This window comes from Delphinus delphis, chromosome 7, assembly GCF_949987515.2.
Source record: "Delphinus delphis chromosome 7, mDelDel1.2, whole genome shotgun sequence".
Classification (NCBI taxonomy): domain Eukaryota; kingdom Metazoa; phylum Chordata; class Mammalia; order Artiodactyla; family Delphinidae; genus Delphinus; species Delphinus delphis.
Window position 1 is genome coordinate 44,048,043 of NC_082689.1, and position 20,279 is coordinate 44,068,321.

Here is a 20,279-nt window from a genome sequence, read left to right on the forward strand (position 1 = left end):
CAAATCAAAATTTGTATGTCCTGTGAATCTTTCTGTTGTGTATTTTTTCTCTTAGGCTTTAGTCATGTGGTCTTATGTCAGATTATTTCTAATTGAGTGCTGGTTATTTCTAAATGAGTTATTTCTACTTGAGTATTATTTGAGCCCTGATATGGCGTAATCTTCCTACCATCGTTTCTAGTAGGAACCTAGGCTAAGGGCACTAGCAATCCCAGATCATCTCAATCCCGTCAGGAATGGGAGTATTTGAAGCTGAGCATTTGAATCCAGGCCACCCTAACTTCTAATGTGTAACATTTTGGGGCCCAGTTCAGCAAGCCCTCAATTTCGGTTCTTATTCTCTTAGCAGATAGGGCTTAGTTCAGTCTGTTGAAAGCTATTCAGCTTTTCACCTTCTTAAGTTCAGTGTAGTCAGATTCTGAAAGTAATTTTAGTGACTCTAATCAGCTATAGAAAGATATTTTATAAATGCTTGTCTAAAACTCTCAATTTATAGCAATATGAAGCTGAACAGAATTGCTTAATGAGTTTCATAATGTACAGTATTACACTGAGAAACAATGGGAACAAACCTCTGCCTCTGTGAAATAACTCTACTGGTGTGATATTTTCAAACATTTAAAAATGTTTAATCTTGCAAAAAAGTAGAAAACCCTTAAAGGGGAAATAGACAAAACCACAATCCTAGGAGAAGATTTGAACATACTTCTTTCAATGACAGATGAAGCAGAGACATAAACAGTATATGTACATATATACACATACATTTTACATGCATGCACATGGTTTGAACATGGTCCAATAAACAATCCAATTAACATGGACTCAGTAACTGTAGATTTCATGTTCAATTCATGTGTGCATGGAACATTTACCAAAATTGGCCATAGAGTTAGTCTCAGCATATTCCAAAGGATTAATCTTACAGACTGTTCTCTGGCCCCAGTGGAATTAAGCTAGTAATCAATAATAGACAGAAAATCCTGAATGTTTGGAACATGTTTCTGCTACACTTTGAGGGTATGGAAGGATTACTTAAATTACACTAAATGGATTACACTAAATGTACCATAAACAAAAATAACCGATTCGATTGTGCTAAAATTAAGAAGCTCTATTCATTCCAAGACATCATTAAGAGAGTGAAAAGGCGAGCCACAGACTGGAAAATAGGTATTTGGAATACAGTCCCTTGTTCTCAGCAGGGGATTGGTTCCAGGACCCCCATCCGATGCTAAAACCCAAGGATGCTCAAGTCCATTGTATAAAATAGCATAGTATTTGCATGTAACATACGCACATCCTCCCATATATTTTAAATCATCCTTAGATTACTTACGATACCTAACACAGTGTAAATGCTATGTAAGTAGTTGTAAACGGTGTAAATGCTATGTAAATAGGTGTTGGTATGCAGCAAATTCCAGTTTTGTTTTTTGGAACTTTTTGTTGGAATTTTTTAGAAAATAGTTTTGGTCTGTGGTTAGTTGAATCTGCAGATGAGGAGCCATGAATATGGAGGGCTGACTATACATATATTTGACAAGAAATCACATGAAGGATGTAGAAAGAATTTCTACCTATCAATAAGAAAGTCCAATGGAAAAATGAGCAATAGATTAGACATTTCATAAAGAGAATATGCAGATGACCAAAACATGACAAAGCACTCAATTGCATTAATCAGCAAGAAAAGGAGAACTGAAACCACAATGAAATACTAACATATACTCACTAGAATGGCTAAAATATTTTCTATGTGAGTCTGTTTCTGTTTTGTAAATAAATTTATTCGTATTATTTTTTTAGATTTCATATGTAAGTGATGTATGATATTTGTCTTTCTCTGTCTCACTTCACTTAGAATGATAATCTCTAGGTCCATCCGTGTTTCTGCAAATGGCATTTCATTCTTTTTTATGGCTGGGTAGTATTCTATTGTATATATATACCACATCTTTATCCATTCATCTGTTGATGGACATTTAGGTTGCTACCATGTCTTGGCTATTGTAAATAATGCTGCTTTGAACATTGGGGTGTATGTACCTTTTTGAATTAGAGTTTTTGTCTTTTCCGGATATATGCCCAGAAGTGGAATTGCTGGATCATATGGTAACTCTATTTTTAGTTTTTTAAGGAACCTCCATCTGTTCTCTGTAGTGTTTGAACCAATTTACATTCCCACCAACAGTGTATAAGGGTTCCATTTTCTCCACACCCTCTCCAGCATTTATTATTTGTAGACTTTTTCATGATGGCCATTCTGACTGGTGTGAGGTGATACCTCATGGTAGTTTTGATTTGCATTTCTCTAATAATTAGTGATGTTGAGCATATTTTCATGTGCCTGTTGGCCATCTGTATAGAATGGCTAAAATGTGAAAGACAATTTCAAGCATTGGTGAAGATATGGAATACAAACTCATATTGCTGCTGGAGTAGAAATTGGTATGACTGCTTTGGAAAATTGTTTGATCTCGTCTTTTAAAGTTGATTGAATTAATACTCTGACCCAACAGTTTTACAACCCAACCAAAATGTATGTACTTATGCCCCAAAAGACATGTGTAAGAATGGTCATTGAATCGTTATTTGCAGTAGCCCCAAACTGAAAAACCTAACTAGCTATTCACAGTAGAATGAAAATAGTTTATTCATACAAAGGAATGCTGTACAATGAAAGAAATTATTGCTACACACATGAATAAATCTTGCAAACATAACATTGACTGAAGTCAAATAAATAATACTCTATGGCTCTATTTATATCAAGATCAAAACCTGAAAAAGTTAATCTCATTTTGTTAGAAGTCAAGATAGTAGTTACCTGAAGGATGGGGAGGGAGTAGTGGCTGACAGGGTGCATAAAAGAATTTCTGATAATTTTTATCTGGGTTTTGGTTACAAGGATGTGTTCATTTTGGGATAATTCACTGGACCTGTGTGCTAGCTGTTTGTACTATTTGTGTACTTTCGATTGTATATTATATGTCAATTAAGAGGAAAAAAAAAGCCAGTGTGGCTGACAAGAGTGAAAGTGAGGAAAGTGGAGAATGGTAGACCATAAGATCAGGGAGATAGAAAGGGACCAGATCACGTAGGGCCTTATCAGCCAGGATGAGGAATTTCAGTAATATTTTAATGGGATGGGGAGTCACTGGAGAGTTTTGGGCAGGAGAATGACATGAACTGATTTACATTTAATAAGTTTACTTGGCTGTTGTGCAGAGGATGGATTGTGGCAAAAACAGAAGCAAGAGAGACTAACCCAGGCACGAGATGATAGTGACTTCACCTAGGGTTGCAACAGTGGCGATGAAGTGGCTCAATCCAAGATATATTTTGAAGTTAGTGCTATCAAGACTGATTCATAGGGCTTCCCTGGTGGCGCAGTGGTTGAGAGTCCGCCTGCCGATGCAGGAGACACGGGTTCGTGCCCCGGTCCGGGAGGATCCCACATGCCGCGGAGCGGCTAGGTCCGTGAGCCATGGCCGCTGAGCCTGCGCGTCCGGAGCTTGTGCTCCGCAACGGGCGAGGCCACAACAGTGAGTGGCCCGCGTACCGCAAAAAAAAAAAAAAAAAAAAAAAAAGGAAAACAAGGTTCATAGATTAGATTGTAAGATCAGAAAGAAAGGAAAGAAAGGATGATGCTGAAATTTTTGGCCTGAGCAGCTAGGTGAATGATGGTGCTATTTGCTGAGATGGAAAAGACTGAGGGAGCAGCATGTTCAAAGAGAAATCAAGAGGTTTACTTGTGATGCATGAACATTGAGATACATATTAGATGTTTAGGTGGAGATGTTAAGTAAACAGCTAGATATAAAATTCTAGAGAAATCAGGGGTGGGAAAATAATTTGTCGTTAATGTTACAGTGCTTAAAATCTTGGGGCTCTTGGAAGAGATCACCTGGGGAATGAATAGAAAGAACAGAGTACAGGTGAAGTGGAGTAGAGGGATGATATCTGATCATTGGGGCAGATCAACATTTTGATGTCAGGGAGAAGAGAAAGAACAACTAATGAGTTAGAAGGAAAACCAGGAGAGTGTAGTGTCTCAAAGCCAAGTCAGGTGTTTCCTGAAGTAGAGAGTGAGCCACTGTCAAATGCTACAGAGATTTATAATTATGTGATAAATGAAATTTGACTGCTGGGTTGGGTAGGATGCAGGGAGAGTATTTGAGGAGAGTTAGGAATTGGAATAAATTTTACATTTGGGGAATGAATCTGTATAACCGGTTGTTAATATAATAAAACTTGAAGACTGAAGCCTTTTTAGTCTAGCAAAGGAGTATCTGCTAAGATTAATGGTTAATAGTATGTAATGGTAAATTTTGGAAATTTCAAGGGGGATTTAATATAAGCAACCTATAATGGATTCTTTTATATAAGATACAAAAATTAGATATGAATCTGCCATGAGAGTGCTACACCCCTTTCAACGTGGATCAGTATTTATGTCCTTAGTATCTCCAAGTCAGGTGGCTTGAATTTTCCCGGTCTTCATTTCATCTTAATTGAAAGGCATTTTAAATTGGCTCCTAATGGTACTGGTGTCAATGACCTCTTATTTGGAAAGCTTTTCATTAATAACTTCTTACTAAAATTTTGAAGTCTTTGACTTTGTTCATTATTTTATCAGCCATGGCTGAAACAAAATAACTGAATCAATGAACATGGGATCTATAGCTTCTACATGAAAGAGTACAGGGCTTATAAATTTCTTTCTTTCTTGAATTTAGGGGGTACGGAGGGCCCTCTGTAGAGAATTTGGGCTGTTAGTGGTTCTTTTGCAAAGGAATGAGGGTTCCAGAAGATAGAATGGGAATGACTATCAGGGAGAGCAGTGTTAGGAAAAAGCACACAGCAGTATTGGGATGAATATATTAGAGGCCAAAGGCCTAAGACAGCTATTGTGTGATGCTGAATCATGACAGAATCTGGGTCTGGTTCTAACTGAAAATGTGGTGAAGAGACCTTTTTAATTGAAAAGCACAGGCACTCACCCAAACCAGATCCAGAAAAGAGAAGGGAGCAGTTAAGAGACAAGTGCAGGGAACAAATGGGAATCCAAAGACAAAAACGCAACATAGCTTGTCTTCCTGAAAATTGAACTGCAAGTGTGGGCTTAAGGCAAGTTTGAGTAGTGCATTTACCTGTTTTTCTCTCTCCAGCTATTTCTGTTTGCTTTGTTCTCTGTGTTGTACAGGCTACATGCACTAAACAATCTAATAGAAGTTCTGAATAATGTGAAAAACATAACATAGGAAATGTATGTCACAATGTGAGCACAGACAAACTTGGATACTTTGTAAACACATGTATACCTCTTATTTTATTCAAATATATCTGTTGATTCAGAGATGACTGTTAAGTGTGTCATTTTCAGTGACATTCAACAAGTCAGAAACAGACTTTCAGCCAAATCTTTTTATTTTGTAACTTGTGTTTAGTAATGGATTTTTAAGAGTTAAATAGTTACTAAGTGTTGTATCTGAGAAAAATGATGTTGCTAATTTTATTTGATGAACTATGTGAATAAATAAAATGTGTTAATATTCTATTTAAGGCTACTGAAATTTGCTAGAATAGCTTGGTTATGCTTTTTTGATGATTGGTTCCACTAAGAATACTCAGTGGTTCTGGGAAGAGTCAGTAGTCTATAATGCTGCATCTAGTTTGAAATAAGAGATAATTGGGGAAGAGGACCTGAAGCATAACACAGGATACTAATCAAAAACATTTTAGCTAAAACAGATCTGTTCCAGATATCAGGGATACCCATGTACTTTTCACCCAGAAAGTTCTTCTGAAATTGTGTGGTTTAGGGTTTCCCTCCCGTCTATCTCCTGAAATTCCTTTAAAGAAATTCTTTATGAAGAATTATATATAATATATATTATGTATATCTTTGTATATGATATAATTTACTTGGTTTATAATGTTTGTGAATGTGAGGTTTTTTTTTTAACGCCCGCAGTATTTTTAAAACAATTTTTTGCCTTTTCCCTAGGGAGTTGGTCTCTCAGTTCATGGGCTATTCCGAGTGGCTACTGAAAAGTCTCTTTTTGCAATGCCAGAAACAGCAATAGGTAAAAAAAAAAAAAAAAAAAAAAAAAAAAAATTTTCATAATTACTTTTACAATTATCGTCTTTTGATACATTTCAGATTACAGTTATTGAAGGAATTGATGGAATCTTGTATGAAAGAACTTTTAAAAATAAATTATAATAGGAAGATACCTAAAAGTTTATATTAGCTCATACTTGTATCTGAAAACACAAAGGCAAGCATATTTAAACTGGAGACACTAGCGCACTATAGTCGATTTTATTTATTTATTCTTATTGAAGTATAGTTGATTTACAATGTTGTGTTAATTTCTGCTGTACATGTCTTTAATTTTAGATGAAAGATTATTAGAGGAAATATCTTGCATTCAGATCTATACTCCATTTTGAGTTAACTTTTGTATGTGGTGAGAGGTATGGATCAAAGGTATAGATCAAAGTTTATTATTTTGCATAGGGAGATAAAATCATTCCCACATCATTTTTTGGAAAAAGCTACTATTTCTCCACTGATTGCCTTTGCACCTTTGTATGTGCTGATCTTGGTGCCAACACCACACTGTCTTGATTACTGTTGCTTTATAGTAAGTCTTGATCAGGTAATGATAATCCTCTAATTTTGTTCTTTTTTTTTCCTTTCAAGTTGTTTTGGCTCTATAGATCCTTTGTATTTCTGTGTGAATTTTAGAGTGATTTTGTAAGGTTCAACAAAAAGGCCTGTTAGAATTTTTATTTGGATTGTCTAGGATCTATCAATTTAGGGAGAATTGATGTCTTAACAATGTTGAGTCTTCAGACCTGTGAGCAAGTTATATCTTTCCATTTATTTAGGTCTTCTTTAATTTCCCTAAGCCATGTTTTGTAGTTTTCAGTTTCTTATACATCTTTTGCCAGATTTTTCCTTAAGTATTTCATATTATTCAATGATATTATAAATGATATTTTAAAAATCTAGTTCTGATGTTAGTTATCAATATATAGAAATATAATTGAGTTTTGAACTTTGTATCCTGCAAACTTGATAAACTAACTTATTCTAGTAGGTTTTTTGTAGATTGAATTGGATTTTCTAAATAGATAATTATGTTGTTTACAAATAAAGTACATTTTACTTTTTTCTTTCCCATCTGGATACTTTTTATTTTTTCTTGCCTTATTCCACTGGGTAGAACCTCCAATACAATGTTGAACAGATACGTTGAGAGTGGGCCTTCTTGCCTTGTTTGGGATCTTAGGGGGAAAACGTTCAGTCCTTCACCAATTAAGTACGATATTAGGTATAAGTTTTTCATAGGTGCCCCTTATCAGGATGAGGAACTTTCCTTCTGTTCCTAGATTTCTGAGGGGTTTTATTAGGAATGGACTTTGGATTTTGTAATTTTTTTCAGCATGTGTTGAGATGATCATTGGTTTTTCTTTTTTAGTTTGTTAAGTGAGGATTACTTTGATTGGTTTTTTAACATTAAAGTAACCCTGCTTTGCTGGAATAAATCTCACTCTAGTATGATGTGTCCTACTTTTTATATGTTGTTGGGTTTGATACACAAAAATTTTATTTGGAATTTTTGCATCTATGTTCATGAGGGATATTGGTCTGTAGTTTTCTGGTAACATCATTTTGATTGCTTCATTTTGGTATCTGGGTAATGCTGGGTTCATTTCTGGAAAAGTTCAGTAGAATTGATTCTTCTTTTTCTTTTTTTTCATGTGTTTGGTAGAATTCACCAGCGAAGCCATCTAGGCCTAGAGTTTTCTTTGTGGAGAGGTTTTTAACTACAAATTCAAAATCTTTAATAGATGTAGGCTATTCAAGTTATCTGGGTTTTTTTGCACAAACTTCAGTAATTTGGGTCTTTTAAGGAGTTTGTCCATTTATTAGCATAAAATTCATTTCCTTATTATCTTTTTAGTATCTGTAGAATCTATAGTAATACCTGGCTCTCTCATCCTTTTTTTTTTGGTCATGCCATGCAGCATTTGGGATCTTAGTTCCCTGACCAGGGATCAAACCCGTGCCCCCTGCATTGGGAGCGTGGAGTTTTAACCACTGGACTGCCAGGGAAGTCCCTCTCTCATTCTTTTTTTTTTTTTTTTTTTTTTTTTTTTGCGGTATGCGGGCCTCTCACTGTTGTGGCCTCTCCCGTTGCGGAGCACAGGCTCTGGATGCGCAGGCTCAGCGGCCATGGCTTATGGGCCCAGCCGCTCCACGGTATGTGGGATCTTCCCGGGCCGGGGCACGAGCCCATGTCCCCTGCGTCGGCAGGTGGACTCTCAACCACTGCGCCACCAGGGAAGCCCTCTCATTCTTGATATTAGTAATTTGTCTTCTCTTTTTTTTTCTGATCACTCTAATTAGAGGTTTATTAATTGATCTCAAAAGAAGTTTTTTGATTTTCTGTTTTATTGATTTCTGCTCTGATATTTATTACTTCCTTCTACTTACTTGAAGTTTTATCTCCTTTCTCTAGTCTCCTAAGGTGAAACCTGAGGTCATTGATATGAGACCCAGGTATAGAATTCTATTCTGATGTTTAAATGTCAGTACTTTAAAGATTTTGCTACACCATCTCATTTATGTTGTTTTCCATGGGAAATCTGCTCTTATCCTTATCTTCGTTCCTCTGTAAATAAGTGTCTTTTTTTTGTTTTCTTTTTTACTTTCTCTGGCTGCTCTTAAGATTTTCTGCTGATCAGTTGTTTTGGTGTGCCTTGATCCCTTGATTATGACGTACCTTTTTGTAGCTTTCTTCCTGTTTCTTATGATTGTGTTTATTGGGCTAGTTAGGTTTATAGTTTTTGTCAGATTTGGAAATTTTGACATTATTTCTTCAGATATTTTTCTGTCCCCCCCATTTCCTTTTCAGGAACTCCATTTAAACTTTTGTTAAGCTCACTCATGTATTGTTGATTTTTTTTATTTCTTTTTTTTATTTTAGATATTTGCTATTCATGTGTTTTCAAGTTCGCTAATCCTTTCTTTTGCAAAGTCAAAACTGCCCTTAATCCCATTCAGGTATTTTTTAGCTTATACATAAATTCATCTAGTTTTCATCTATAGTAGTATCATTTGGGTCTTTTTAAAAATATATATTATTTTTTATTTTTTAAAATTTATTTATTTTATTGATTTATTTTTGGCTGTGTTTGGGTCTTTGTTGCTGCGCGTCGGCTTTCTCTAGTTGCGGAGAGTGGAGGCTACTCTTCATTGTGGTGTGTGGGCTTCTCATTGCAGTGGCTTCTCTTGTTGTGGAGCACGGGCTCTAGGCACATGGGCTTCAGTAGTTGTGGCATGTGGGCTCAGAGTTTGTGGCTTGTGGGCTCTAGAGTGCAGGCTCAGCAGTTGTGGCTCACGGGCTTAGTTGCTCCGCGGCATGTGGATCTTCCCAGGCCAGGGCTCAAACCTGTGTCCCCTGCATTGGCAGGCGGATTCTTAACCACTGCGCCACCAGGGAAACCCCTCTTATTTGCTTTTATATAACTTTTTGAACGTATGGTATATGTTTATTATAACTGTGTTGATGTCCTTGTTTGCTAATTTTTATGTCAGTTCTGGGTCAGTTTTTCTTATTTTGTTTTGTTTTATTTGTCTTTATAGATAATGTTACAACATTTCAAACTTTATTCAAACACGCCAGTGGTGGCAAAGAGCACAAACAAGTGACAGGCACGATTGCTAACGCCAGGATCAAAGGCCAGGAAGGAGCTCGGGAGAGCCTGTTGGTCCCTGCCTTCCCCACACCTTGCTGTCACTTTCGGGTTTTTTTTTTTTTTTTTTTTTTTTTTTTTACTGACATATAGTTGCTTTACACTGCTGTGTCAATTTCTGCTGTACAGCAAAGTGAATCAGCCATATGTATATATATGACCCTTCTTGTTTGTATTTCCTGCCCATTTCGGTCACCACAGAGCACTGAGTAGAGTTCCCTGTGCTATACAGTAGGTCCTCATTAGTTATCTATTTTATACATAATAGTATATATATGTCAATCCCAATCTCCCAATTCATCCCCCGCACCTTTTCCCCCTTGGTGTCCGTACGTTTGTTCTCTACATCTGTGTCTCTATTTCTGCTTTGCAAGTAAGATCATCTATACCATTTTTCTAGATTCCACATATATGTGTTGATATACGATATTTGTTTTTCTCTTTCTGACTTACTTTACTCCGAATGACAGTCTCTGGGTTTTTCCACGTCTCTGCAACAGTTCTGGATCAATTTTGATTGATTGTTCCATCATGTCATCATGGGTGGCAATTTCTTGCTTTTTTAGATTCCTGGTAATTTTTGACTGGATTCTAGACATTGTAAGTTTTACTTTGTTGAGTGCTGGATATTTTTGTATAGATGGTTCCCAACTTATGGTGGTCTGACTTACAATTTTTTTATTTTATGATTTTACAATGGTGCAAAAGCAATATACATGTAGTAGAAACTGTACTTTGAATTTTGACCTTTTCTTTGGCCGGCCATATCCGGTACCATACTCTCATGTGATGCTGGGCAGTGGCAGCAAGCCATAGCTCCTATGCAGCCACACAATCACAAGGATAAATAACTGATACTTAGAACCTTTTTGTTTTTCACTTTCAGCATAACAGTCAATAAATTATATGAGATATTCAGCACTTTATTATAAAATAGGTCTTGTGTTAGATGATCTTGCCCAACTTTAGGCTAATGTAAGTGTTCTGAGCTCATTTAAGATAGGCTAGGCTAAGCTATGACGTTTGGAAGTTAGGTGTATTAAATGCATTTTTGTCTTATGGTATTTTCAACTTATGATTTGTGATGGATTTATCAGGATGTAACCCCAATGTAAATTGAGGAAGGCTAGGCTAAGCTATGATGTTTGGAAGTTAGGTGTATTAAATGCATTTTTGTCTTATGGTATTTTCAACTTATGATTTGTGATGGATTTATCAGGATGTAACCCCAATGTAAATTGAGGAAGATCTATATTCTTATAAATATTCTTGAGCTTGCTTCTGGGATGAGGTTATGTTACTTGGAAACAGTTTGTTCCTTTCAGATCTTTTAATTTTTTTTTAAATTTATTATTATTATTTTTTTTAGATGCAAGGTTGGAGCAGTGCTCAGGCTAGGGCTAATTATTTCCTACTACTGAAATGAGACCCTTCTTTGCCTTCTACTCAGTGCCCCTACGAATCCTGAGTTCTCACAGTCTGATTGGTGGGAACAGGCACTATTCTCAGCCCCGTGTAGGTTCCCAGTACTGTTCTCTATAATCCTTTCCTGTGGTTCTTTCCATAACCTCAGGCAGTTTCTTCATACACATGTACTGATCAGTACCAAGCTGAGGACTTAAGGGAGACACTCTGCAGATCTCCAGAGTTTTCTCTCTGTGCAGCTCTCTCCTCTCTGGTCCTCTCTTCTGGGAATTCTGTCTGCCTCAGTCTCCCTGGATTCTTAGCTTTATTCCCCTCAAATCAAGGGCTGTTCTGGGCCTGGACATTCTCTCAAGGCTTTAAGCTGGAGCTTTTGTAGAGTTTACCTCACTTGTTTTCAGATATTCACAGATCACTTACCTTTATTCCCTGATGGTCCAGTTTGTTGAAAACTGATATTTCGTATATTTTCTATAGTTATTTCAAGTAGGAGAGTAAATTTAGTCCCTCTTACTCCATCTTACCCAACGTGTAATTCTCCTGGATGGCTACTTTAGATTAGATGGTTAAAGAGGTTTTCCAAGGAGATGTCCTTTAGGTTGAGATTTGAATGACAAGAGGGAAGGAGCTATATTAATATCTTAGAACAGAATACTGTGGTGTTAAGAAGTTAGTCTAAAGCAAGAATAAAGCTTTACCGGTTCAAGAAACCACATAGAGTCAACTATCTGAATCAAGGGCAGGAGTGTTATACTGTGCTCTTCAAGAGGTACACAGGGACCTCTGGTGAAGAGTTTGGATTTAAACCTAAACATTATGGGAAACTGTGGGAGAGTTTAAAGCAGGGAGTGGCATGGTCTGGTTTACATTTTAATGCCATCATTCTGTCTGCTTTAAGGATAATGGATTGTAGGGGGTGCAAGAGTAGAGAGGCTTGTTAGGAGGTCATTACATTAATCTAGAGCTCTGCTGTCTGATACTGTAGCCACTAACCACAGATGGCTACTTAACATAAATTAAATTTAAATAAATTCAGTTCCTCAGTTGCAAAGTGTTTAATAGCCACATCTGGTCAGTGGCAGCATAGATTATAGAACATTTTCATCATCATAGAAAATTCTATTGGATAGCACAGGTCTAGAGAGAGATAATTTTAAGCTTGGAGTAATATGGAGCTGTAGAGTTGGAATAGACTGGATAGATTTAGAAAATGTTTTGGAGTTAACTTGCTTGCTGATATAATGAATCAGGAATAACTCCAAGGTGTTTAGGTAGTGCTACTAGATGGATGAGGCCAGTTAGGGAAGGAACAGTATGGTTGGAGGGATGAGAATCAGGAGTTGTGTTTTTGCCATGTTATATCTGAGATGCTTATTATCTATGTGGCTAAATCTAGAATGCAGATTTGAGAGTTTGTATTCAAGGGAAAAAGGCATAACTAGATAGACAGATTTGGGACTGTATTGGTCTGCTAGGGCTACCATAACAAAATACCAAGACTGGGTAGCTTAAACAACATTTATTTCTCCCAGTCCTGGAAGCTGGAAGTCCAACATCAAGGTATTGGCAGGTTTGGTTTCACCCAGGGCCCCTGTCCTTGGCTTGTGGACAGCTGCCTTCTCTCTGTACTCACATGGCCTTTCCTCTGTGTGTGCCCTCAGTGTCTCTTCCTCTTACAAGGACACCAGTCCTATTAGATAAGACCCCCACTCTTATAACCTCACTTAACCTTAATTAACTCTTTAGAGGTCCTTTTCTCCAAATTGTCACATTGTCGGGTTAGGACTTCAGCTTAAGAATTTTGGGACACCATTTGGGACACAATTCCATCCCTAACAGGGACTGATCTGCATATAGATATTATCTAAAGCTATAAGAGCTAAGGAAATGCGTGTGTGGGGTATCGGAGAGCCTCAGATGAGGCCTAGGCACAGCAGTGGGCACAGGTCCAGCAAGGGAGGTGGAGCCAGTAAGGGGAACTGGAAAGAAGCAGCCATTGAGGCAAAGGGCGAAGAGGAAGAATGTGGGGCCCTGGAACACACAGAAGTGTTTTCACTTGGGCAGAGTGCTCCTGAGGTTCAGCAGCAAGGAATGGATATTGAGGAACAGAAAGATGACCAGAGTGGCTGGAGTATAGTGAGTGAGTAGTAAGAGATGTAATTGAAAAAGTGGTCAGGGGCCTTGAAGACTGATAAAGGTGTTAGTTTTTTTTTTAATTAATTAATTAATTTATTTATTTTTTTCGGTATGCGGGCCTCTCACTGTTGTGGCCTCTCCCGTTGCGGAGCACAGGCTCCGGACGCGCAGGCTCAGCGGCCATGGCTCACGGGCCCAGCCGCTCTGCGGCATGTGGGATCTTCCTGGACCGGGGCACGAACCCGCGTCCCCTGCATCGGCAGGCGGACTCTCAACCAATGCACCACCAGGGGAGCCCCCTAGGAACTTTTTGACAAGTAGAACTGGGAAGAATTTGAATGCTTCTATTTTTATCTGAATGAATTGAAGCAATTTTCAAATAGATAGGTGGATTATAAACCTAGAGGGTCACAATTGTTTAAGGAGCTCTTAAACACCAAAAAGTAGTGTACTGGCAAGTATTTGCATATATGCTGTTTTTAATTGTTGCCAGTAGAGAGAATAAGGGAATTTAAAAAATACTCATGGTTAAGAAAAGAGTAAGTGCAAGTGATTTAATTAGGTATAAACTTGTTCATTTAGTAGGACTAATGGTTATCACATCACTTTAAGTATCTTGAATATTAGATAATTGACTGTTTGGACATGGATTAAATGGTAATAATAATTTATCACATAATAGCCTTAGATTACATATATTTTTTCCTGTGCTTATCATTTGGAAAGAAAATATTGTTTCAGTCTTTACCTACATTGGAGACTCTTAAAAAGTAGTAGTAGAGATGAGTTATTTAAGTAATATTTATCAAGTAGTTATATCCAGAACATTGTGCCGTCATATCCTTTATTGAGTTCTATAGAAATGAAACATGAAAAATTTGAAAAGTACCCCAATTAAGTTAGCACGATTTATAGCAAGTCTTTTGTGACATTGATTGCATTGTATAGTACGTTGTAGTACTGTGGTATAGTAATAATATTTTTACTGTAGATTCAGACTCCAGAGAAAAATGGCCTTTGATCTCAAGTAAAGAGAGCTGAATTTATCTTTTTCATTTAAATCATTGTCTCTTTTTGTTTTTAATTACAGGGCTATTCCCTGATGTGGGTGGAGGTTATTTCTTGCCACGTCTTCAAGGAAAACTTGGGTGCTTCCTTGCATTAACAGGATTCAGGCTGAAAGGAAGAGATGTGTATGCAGCAGGAATTGCTACACACTTTGTAGATTCTGAAAAGGTAATTACTTGGATGATTGCATTTTGTGTTGTTTGGAATAGCTCATGGGGAGGCAGTATGAGTGGTTGAGATTACAGGCTTTGGTCTACATGGGTCTGAACCCTACATGTACCCTTAAAGCTGTGTGACCCTGGGTAAGCTCTCCAATCCTCATTTCCTCATATGCAAAATGGAAATAATTATATCTGGATCCAGGGCTGTTTTGCCTGGTATCTTCAGTGAATATTTTTTGATGAATAATTATAGTCTGTGTAAAAAAAAAAGTAATATTTTAAGAAAGTCTAATATATAAAAATCTGAATTTATGTATAAAAAGATAGGCTTTTGTAAAGATATTTTTGAAAGATTCTTTTGTTTGTTAGTTTCCCTAGTGCATTTAAAAGTTTGTAAAATATGGTCTTAAAAACTCTTCTGAAGGGTATCTGTTGTAAGGGATACATATTACTTACCTTGGTCTTAAAACATTTTTCTTAAACAGCATGGTCAGTTTTCTCAGCCCAGGATAGCACAGTGGCAAAGGATGTGCAGATGGACAGCCTGGTTTTAAATCTTAGCTTGAATTTATCCTCTTTAGCCCCAGTTTTCTCATCTCCACGTTGAGGACGGCAGTTTTATCATAGCAGTTGAAAGTCATTGTGTTAAATGTAACAGAAGGCCCAGTTCAAGGTGGTTTTGCCTTAGAACTCCCAGCAAGAGATTTGGGATTTTTCTGCTTCAGCTGGCTTAGCTCAGTCTTATTGGACTGGCTTGTGCCTGAACCACATGGGTGGGTGGAATACACTGGCTAATCTATCCTAGCTAATGTGCTCCATCCCTGGAACTGTGGGGTAAAGTTAGTTTCCCAGGAAACCCATGGATTTCTGATCTTGAGGTAGGGGTGTTATGGGATAGGGGAAGGAATGCTATTAAAATGTATGAAGTATACAAAGTTGAAAGTTGTCCCCTTAACGCTGTTACGAGGGTCTTCCATCACATTTGCCTGAATTTTCAGATATTTCTCTTTTTTAGATCTTTATGGGCATCCTTGGTCACATTGAGTAGGTGGCTGTCTCATTCTTCCCTTGAGCTGTAACAGGAAGCAAACATGGGTACTCCATTATTTGCCCTTGATTATAGTGGAATTTGGTTAAGGATGGGGGAGAGAGCTGATCCACAGCCCTTTCCTCTCTTAGTCAGATTGCCCAGTAATACATGCAGTGCATAGCCTACCATTTACAGGGCCTGTAGTGCATAACATTGGGAATGGGGCTAGAGGTGGGTACAAAAGATAAAAAACCCATCTGTATCATCTGACAGAGTAAAGTATGGAAAGTGTACAAACAGAATACAAAGAAAGGATTCAACGCATTGAATCCATTGAAGGAAGAGCTTACTTATAAGAAAGGACTGGAAGTTTTCTCATAGAGATTGCAGTTCAGCTGGGCCTTAAGATAAGTATTGTCAGGAGAAGTTTTTCTGGATAGAGGAGACTTTAATGAGCAAGCCCCATAGGGGTAGGAAAGCATTAGCTGTGTTTTAGAAACAGTAAAAAGTCCAATTGGCTGAGTGTAGGAAGAGGTATATGAGGGATATAGGGGGAAAGCTGTTGGAGGACAGAGGGAACGAAAAGTACCCACCGAACTGAGAAGGTATCTTGAGACCAAAAAATGAGGCAGGCGGCTCCATATAATCAGTGGATCAGTCTGTTAGAGGGTCACTTATGCTCAGGGTGGCATTGGGTGGACAGTGATCTGGCAGCATTCGCAACTGCACTCTGCACTGCTGAGGGGCCACTGGGATAGTTTTATAGTTGACCTTCGGGTATGGGGATATGTGCTTGGAAACAGGACATGCATTCCTAAATTGGGATTTATGAATGGGTAACTCGTCTCTCGGGCACTGGGAATACATACGTCAGTGAGAGTCTTCATCATTGTTTGGGGACTAACAGAGCATGGAGGCCACTTGGTCCTAATGATTATTAAACAATGTCTATTAACTATTGATACAAAGCCCTGATGACAGAGAAGTGATTTACCACACAGTACAGTCCTGGGAAGGGTTAGTGGAAGGACAGGAGGAACTGTATGGGCCCAAGATGGTGTCAGTTATGTTAATAGCCATACAAGAGTTACATGTGGCTATATTATAGACCTGTGCATTGACTATAGTAGCCATTAGTCACATGTGGCAATTTTCGTTAAAATTAATTAAAATAAAATTTATAATTGGGATCTTTAGTTGCAACACTACATTTCAAGTGCTCAATAGCTAGAGGGAAACAAAGATGAATGTCTCTATTTCTCCTCTTCAATTTCTTTTTTATTTATCCATTCCTTGCAAGGCAGCATTTACTTTATGGGAATGTGTGTGCCTTCAACTTCAGTGAAAATTGCCTTCATTGATTCAGCTGAAGGGTTGGCATCATAATTTTAAGACAAGGATTTTTAAAAAGAATATAAGATTTCTAAAGAAAAAAAATTCTGTGTTGCTGTGGTGTTTTAAATGTTTCCTTTCCCCCCGCCTGTAGTTGGGCATGTTGGAAGAAGATTTGTTAGCCCTGAAATCTCCTTCGAAAGAAAATATTGCAGATGTCTTAGAAACTTACCATGCAAAGGTAATCTTGTCAGTATTCTAACCTCAGATTTTAATTCATGGGGAAGGGGAAGTGACTGAAAAATTAGCAGTTGGTGAATATTATAGTTTGTGGATATAAATAAATGTACTGGGATTTATTTACTTTAAAGCTTGTTGGGAGTATCAGTGCTTCACAATCATTAGGATGGCCATCTGAGAAGATGACTTCTTTACATGCAACTACACAGCTTGTTTTCTCATTGCTGGTGAATTTCAGTGCATAGCCTTGTGATTGGCCCTTGCAAGGGCTTTTTACAACACACTGTGACATTTGTGTAATGGAGGTTCAGTGTTGATGCTATTTGTGGAGCTGCTAAAGTGAAACTCTGGTCTATATTGAAATACAATAACATACAATGCAGTGTTTTCTTTTAATTCCTTTTGTTGTCTAACTTAAATTCTCTTTTAAGAGCCAAGAATCTATAAAAATGCTACATGACTTCTAGTTAAACATGTTAGATGCCATATATGCTCCCTCCTGAAACCCCACTAAAATTGTAGTAAAGGAATAAGAAAGGCAGGAATCCACAAAGAGAAATAGAACAGAAAAGGAGACAGTGGCAGGCATGAGATGTCAGGATTTTGGAAGCTTGAAAGTGGAATGATGAGGGCAACTACTTTAGACCTGAGAACACCGAACTCAGTGGGGGAAGCCAATGAGAAATAAGCCAGTTCTTTCTGTAGACTCTTTGTAGGGTGTCAGCTCCCTTTGACAGGCCTCGCTGGCTAAGGGCAGGGATAGGTGAGGTGCTCTACTGAAAAGAGGCAGAACATATTAAATGGGAAGAATTTTGGCCTCCTTTCCTAGTTGGTTTCCAGAACTCTTACGTACCATCTATCTAAGTTTGGGCAGCCATAACAAAAATACCGTAGACTTGGTGGCTTAAACAGCAGAAATTTCTCACAGTTCTGGAGGCTGGAAGGTCCAAGATCAAGGTGCCAGCCTATTAGGTTCCTGGTGAGGAACCTCTTCCTGTTTTGCAGATGAATGCCTTCCTGCTGTGTCCTCACATAGCAGAGAGAGAAAGTGAGCTCTCTCAGGTCTCTGCTTATAAGGGTGCTAATCCCATCCTGAGGGCTCCATCCTTTTGACTTAATTACCTCCCAAAGGCCTCACCCCCAGATACTATCACATTGGGATTAAGATTTCAACATGAATTTTGTGGGGGCACAAACATTTAGTCAGTAGCACCATCCTACTCCCAAGCAGTTCATTAGAAGCAAAAGAAAACCTGTAGCTATTGACATTCGAGCACCCCTCTATGAAAAAAACATCCAGGCCTGATCATCTCATAATGCATCAGACAATTGATAGTCCCATAACTGCAATTGACATTACACATAAAGCTTCCTAATTTTAGTGCTTCACATAGAATAACAAGGATTGCCAGGCATTAAAAACCGGAGATTGGCTAAAATAAAAAATGTACTTGAAGGAAGTAGGCAGTGCAAGGAGAAGAAGGAACCCTAACAATTATAGGTTTGGTTTTTTTTTTTATCTTCAGATAAGAGGAAAATATTTCATCTGTGAAATAAGAACAGATGTTACGAAGAGAAATAGTTAAAGAATAAAAAGAAATTTAAAATGTGACAGCGAAATGGGGGAAAACCTCACAACAGCTTAGATTAAAATTGATGGATGAGGAAGACTCTAAGAGGATAATAAGGTGGAAAATGGAGAGAAAAGAAAACTTGGTATTATTCCAGGAGGTCCAAACCTGTTAGGAGTTTGTAACAGAGGAGAGGAAATATTTAGAGAAATGGTAACCTCCCCCTGACAAAATTACCCAGAACAGAAGAACGTGAGTACAGATTCATGGGCCCTGAATAGTTAGTGTATGAATATGAATACAGAGCATGTGAGCATTTCATCAGATTTTGTCAAAGCATCTGACAGTCTCTTACGTTGTCAAATTGGGTAAACGTGGGATGGATTATAGCGTGTCGGGGGTTGAAGTGCCTTCCCAAGGAGTTCTGTTAAATGTTTGGGTATTAGGCTGTAAGTGAAGCCGTCTTGGCCTTCTCTTAGTCAGTGTTTTCCTCAGTGATTTGGATGAGAATGTTGATGGTGTTTTGATCAGACTGATTTGAAACTAAGAAACTAAGTTAAATTAGGTAAACATGTTTGTGAAAAAAAAAACCAAGTTCAGAGTGATCTGTTTAATAGTAAAAATGTGAAATTTGATAGATGTGTTGGGAAACCCTCCATGTGTTTTCCTTTCCTTCTCACTACTACCACATTCACAACACTCCTGACTCCAGAGGTTGTTGGTTTTCCACACATCAGGCAGTTCTCCACGACACAAGCTGGGTGTCTTGTGATTCCTTTCAATGCTGACACTGTCTACCTGAGGTTTTCATCAGATCCCACAACTTAACGGGCCCAGTCCCACAAGTTGGACCCTGCTTTACACACCAGTCACAAATCCCAGGTTGTCACCTGTACTTCTCACTGACTGGCAATAAATTGGGGTTCTCATGACCCCCTCCTTGGGTTTGATAATTTGCTAGAATGACTCACAGATCTCAGGGAAACACTTAACATTTATTGGTTTATTATGAAGGATACGAATGCACAGCTTGATGAAGAGATACATAGGGTGGGGTCCAGAGGGGCCTCAAGCCCAGGAGCTTCTGTCCCCATGAAGTTGGGGTGAGCCACTCACTCTCCCTGCATGTTCATTAACCTAGAAACTCTCCAAACCCCATCCTTCGGAGTTTTTATGACAGCTTCATTATGTAGGCACGATTGATTCAATCATTGACATTGGTGATCGAACTCAATCTCCAGCCCTTTCCGCCTCACTGGAGGTGGAGATGGGGGAGGTGTGGGATTAGATAGTGGAGTATGGCACTGCAACTTCCCTTGGTTGGTTCCCCTGGCAACCAGCCCCCATCCTTAGGGCTTTCCTATAGTCACCTCAGTAACAAACAAAGGTGTGATTGAAAGGGGCTTGTTGTGAATAACAAAAGACAACCATTTCACCTTTATTTCAGGAACCGAAGACCAAAGACCATATATTGTAACAAAAGGTGATCTACTTAGGGATTTTCATGGGTTTTTGGGAGCTGTGAGCCTGGAACAAAAGGCC

The 20,279-nt window shown here is 38.2% G+C and overlaps 1 protein-coding gene across 5 annotated transcripts in view; it reads left to right on the forward strand.

Annotated features, from left to right (window-relative positions):
• HIBCH (3-hydroxyisobutyryl-CoA hydrolase) overlaps positions 1 to 20,279 on the forward strand; it is an 87,669-nt gene that overhangs the window by 43,919 nt on the left and 23,471 nt on the right. For all 5 annotated transcript variants that reach the window (XM_060016432.1, XM_060016429.1, XM_060016428.1 and 2 more), the window contains 3 exons: positions 6,014 to 6,092; positions 14,426 to 14,571; positions 17,081 to 17,167. In XM_060016432.1, coding sequence (XP_059872415.1) covers positions 6,014 to 6,092; positions 14,426 to 14,571; positions 17,081 to 17,167 — 312 coding nt within the window. The remainder of the gene's footprint in view (positions 1 to 6,013; positions 6,093 to 14,425; positions 14,572 to 17,080; positions 17,168 to 20,279) is intronic.